Source organism: Ricinus communis, chromosome 8 (assembly GCF_019578655.1).
Source record: "Ricinus communis isolate WT05 ecotype wild-type chromosome 8, ASM1957865v1, whole genome shotgun sequence".
NCBI classification, from domain to species: Eukaryota; Viridiplantae; Streptophyta; class Magnoliopsida; order Malpighiales; family Euphorbiaceae; genus Ricinus; species Ricinus communis.
In genome coordinates, this window is record NC_063263.1 from 18,400,311 (window position 1) to 18,404,442 (window position 4,132).

General features: G+C 37.4%; 2 protein-coding genes across 3 annotated transcripts; one reads left to right on the plus strand and one right to left on the minus strand.

Annotated features, from left to right (window-relative positions):
- On the minus strand, positions 1–660 carry LOC125370886. Its single transcript, XM_048378279.1, has one exon. The coding sequence runs from the start codon at positions 658–660 to the stop codon at positions 157–159; it is 504 nt and encodes a 167-aa protein (XP_048234236.1). The 3' UTR covers positions 1–156.
- On the plus strand, positions 592–3,337 carry LOC8269779. Of its 2 annotated transcripts, XM_048378278.1 has the most exons (5): positions 592–718; positions 808–918; positions 1,011–1,088; positions 1,169–1,214; positions 1,967–3,337. In XM_048378278.1, exons 3-5 carry the CDS (start codon positions 1,024–1,026, stop codon positions 2,708–2,710), a joined length of 855 nt encoding a protein of 284 aa, XP_048234235.1. In that variant the 5' UTR covers positions 592–718; positions 808–918; positions 1,011–1,023; the 3' UTR covers positions 2,711–3,337. The 2 variants fall into 2 exon arrangements, with proteins under 2 accessions (XP_048234235.1, XP_002530583.2); XM_002530537.3 differs by having other exon boundaries at positions 698–918.
- Positions 3,338–4,132: the final 795 nt, after the last annotated feature.

Genomic DNA, 4,132 nt, shown 5'->3' on the forward strand with positions numbered 1-4,132 from the left:
TAAGAAGAAAAGCAGAAATTTTATTGATGAGTAATTGAGTATTTACATTGAGCACCCTGAGCATAACATGAAATTAACCATTCAGTACCAAATGCGAGATACGGATTCTAAATGCCGAAAAAGAAAAAAAGGATTTACTGAAAAAAGTACTTAGCTTTACGCTTCCACGAGTTGAATCCCTTGGCAAAAGGCTGATCTTATACCTGCGTTTACAAGGATCGCCATGGCAACAGCTGCAAATACAAGCGAATAACACCTGCAAAATTTTTCATAATTTGAAAAATGAAGTCTGCGTTTAGTCAACAAGCAGCTAAAAGCTCCGGTGAAGGCCAACATAATGGAGATTATAAACGTATGAAACGTCGTCGTTGGAATCTCTTTGAAGATGACGGTTGGTACTGGATTAATGCCTTCTCTATACTCGTACGGAAGCAGCTTCACGACAACACCGATCGCAACGCATCCAAACATTATGAATTTCATTACACCGTCGTCGTCGTGGATAATTCCGGCGGTGGTTTGCGGTGGAGAGGAGTGGTCAAGTTGCTTCTTCTCCCATTTATCTCTCATTTTTGGTTCAAAAAACTGAAGTAATCTGATAGGTGTGTTTTCTGATTGCAAAAATGATAAAGAGCGCTTCAAAGAAGAGTTTGATTCCATAGAAAAAAGAGAGTGAGAAAACTATGGTCTTAGATGTCCTTTTCTAGGAAATTTCTTGGTAAATGCTTTTAACATTTTAGTTTACTTAGTCAATGTTTAATAATTGATTTTTTTTTCTTTGCCGCGTTTAACATTTTTCCCAACTAGGGGAAATTTCTTAGAACTTTCAGCATCATTTCTCTCCCAATGGCTGTTCTAGAAAAGTATTACAGTTCTTTCAGTCTCTGCACTATCAGTTTTATAGGATTACAATTCAAGGTATTTTGATTTCCATATGAACCTGCTTTATTACAGTTTCGCTGTTCTTTATACTGATGATAGCTGTGCTTTCATTGATTTCTAATCTACAGTACAAAGATCAACATGAGCATTCCACAATACATCGGTGACGAATATGAACATAAGGTTTCAGGCTTCAACTCGCCAAGGTATGCAAGTCTCTTAGAATAATCAATCCACCTCGGACCTTGAAAGTTGAAGTTTAACTCTATACATTCCCTTTTGCCAGGGTCCTGATTAGCAACGAAGCAGGCAAGAATCAAGTTCTGATACGGGTATGCAATCCAAATATCTCTAGTTATTCCATTTTCAAGATCCATAATCATTTGGTTCCATATCACGTTCGTAATTTCTTATAAAAGGTCAATTTTTTCTAAGAAAAGGACTTGCAGAGTTGAAGGCAATCGTGGAGATTGAAAGATGTATATGCATTTGAATTGTCATTTACTTCAACAAGTTCGAAACTAAAACCCAACCAGAACTACAATTCTAATCAGTTTTTGCAGGATAACAATTTATATAAGAGAAAAATAAATGTCAAAATAATATATAATGACTAGAAATGGAATGAAAATAAGTTTACACCAGGTCAACTAAGGCTAGTAAGCTTCATATGAGTAATTAACTTGGTCTGATAGTTGTTCTTTTCGGTTTATAAACTATAGTAAAGGGTACTTTATGGCCTTTAATCTCATGAAATGTTAGTATAACTTTAGCTCCTCTTAGATTTTATTTTCTTTTATTTACTTCATATACATCTGATTGCTCTTATAACAAGTTATGATGGATCAATTATTTTGTGAAACAACTGAGGTGATTTCTTTTCTTTTCTTCCATTAGACTAATTGAGGTGATTAGTGGAGTCAGGATTGTTAAATGATTTTGTTATTATCTGCAAATTAATGACTTCAAACCATCAAAAACTTGAGAAATGCAACTCCAATCTTATATTCTGTAAAATAAGCATTGGACTGCTGACCTGATGTGCCGTGCAGTATACTAACCTTCTGTTGCTGTCCTTGTGCAGATTGATATGCAGGGGCCTCTTCAAAATGCTTGTATCATACCACCAGTGCACCCAGATGAAGAGGGAGTGGCCAGTGAAGTTCATTTAACTTCTGGTACGATTCTTATTCAGATTGATAGACAGGCTGTTCCCCCGGGACACCCACAAGTGCCAACTTTTCAACAAAATGCCTCTGGAATACCAGTGGCAATGGTTTCTCCTGAAGCATCACCAGCACCACTTCCAGCACCTAATGATAATCAGGTCCAAGCAGATGGAACTCCAGCTGTGCAAGCTGTTAGCAATGATAATGCCCCAAATGGTGGAGAGCTCATCGGTCTTATCGCAACTCAACAGGTAGCAGCACCCAATCGCATAGTGGGAGAGACAGAGATCGAGATGCTTCTTTATCGTCAAAAGATGACTGAATCATCCCTTCTGATTGCTGCCCAAGTATTTGTTACTTTGCTAACAGCTTGGCTTGGTAACAACAATCATCCTCTCTCACCCAATATGAAAATTTTATGGGATTTTGCTGTGGGAAGTACTATTGTCGGTTATGTTTCTTCATTTAGCAGTATCTTGATGTGCAAACTTAGTACAGGGTTTGCCTCACGAATCTTGAACACAATTGCATATGCTGGTGCTGCTTTTGGTTTCATAGCATCCATGGGGATGCTCTTACCTGATGAACTCAAGTTGTGGATCAGCTTCCTTGGATGCGCAGTTTGCTTCCCTGCATTAGCTGCAGGGTTCCGCAGCTAGAATAACTGCCTATTTATCTTTTCATTTGTAAATAGAGTTCTTTCCATTTTAAAAACTCATAGATTCATGTGCGGGTTTGTCATTAGTGATGTCAAGTATGTAGATAGAAGGTAAAGGCATGTCATTCCTTGCAACAATCTGCGGTATAAATGTGGGCTCTCCGGCTGCTTACTAGCATGTGCCATATGAAAAGGAAGCAAATAATTGTTCATGTGAATTGAGCTATCATCGGCTGTGTGCTCATCCGCCAACTGATTCCAGCTTGTTAAATGGAACAGAGAGTTCTCTGCTTTCATGCAGCATGCGGAGACAGAGCTCCCCTGATAAAGTGCTCCATGATTCAATTAGTTTTCATCAGATGGCCACCTGCCAAGTCAGATTGATGGTGATATTTCCAACTAGTATGTCTAAGACCGAGCTACCCTTGAATGTGTGCTCTATGTGTAAACTGATACACATATAAGTGAGCTCCCTCAACTGTGTGCTCCTGCATATTGGAATGGATACAATCAGTTTGTTTGGTCAGTTGTAACAGTGAGCTCGGCTGTATTGCTCCTTCATTAACATTTCCAAAGAGGTCGCATGAAAATGAATAAAAGTGATGCCTCCGAGATCAATTTTCAATAAGTTCTCGCTTCCTTCTCTTTTTCTGCAATCCTTTCTCTGTCATTTGTTTTGTTTTATTTTGTTTTGCTGGTAACAGTTACTGCTGGAGAAGGACATCATTGGATTAGAACCTAGAGACTTACAAATACTTCATAAATGGTCAAAACAAAGTACAGAAGTTTATAGATGTTGGTTTTGATCAATACAAGGAACTGTGAAGAAGAAATACGCTCAGCATAAGAGAGCACTTTCCTGGATAAGTGCTTTCTTGGACGTGGAGAGCTGGGAGGTCTAGATGGGAGAATGAACCTTCACCAGTTTGGTGGCGGATTCCCCACTCTCCTCTGGCTGAATGATTTGAGGAAATATTATAAATTCTCATAGTAACTAGAAAGAAACATTTGCAGGGAGTAAATGCTTGGAAAAAATGATGGTAAGGTAAGTTAAAGATTTTATAAAGTAAATAGAGGTAAATTTTTAAAAAGTAAAGTTTTTAATTTTACTTTATTTAAAAAAGGATGGATAATAAATAGATAGTTGCTTTTTAAGAAAGTAACATAGGATTTTTTTAACTTTTTAACTTTTTCAACTCACTGATTTGTTGGGATTTTTGAGGAGTACCACTAGCACATAAATCTACTCCTTTTCTTTTAACATTTAGGAGTACCTAACATCCATTGTCCAAAACAAAAGGGGTGATTTAATGGGACCAGTTTATAGCCAATTGGATCAGATTCTAATTTCTAATTCAAAATATTGGATCTTAAAACTCTCAAATTGAGTTGGAAATTTAGTAGCGGAAGTAGTGGTGGAATT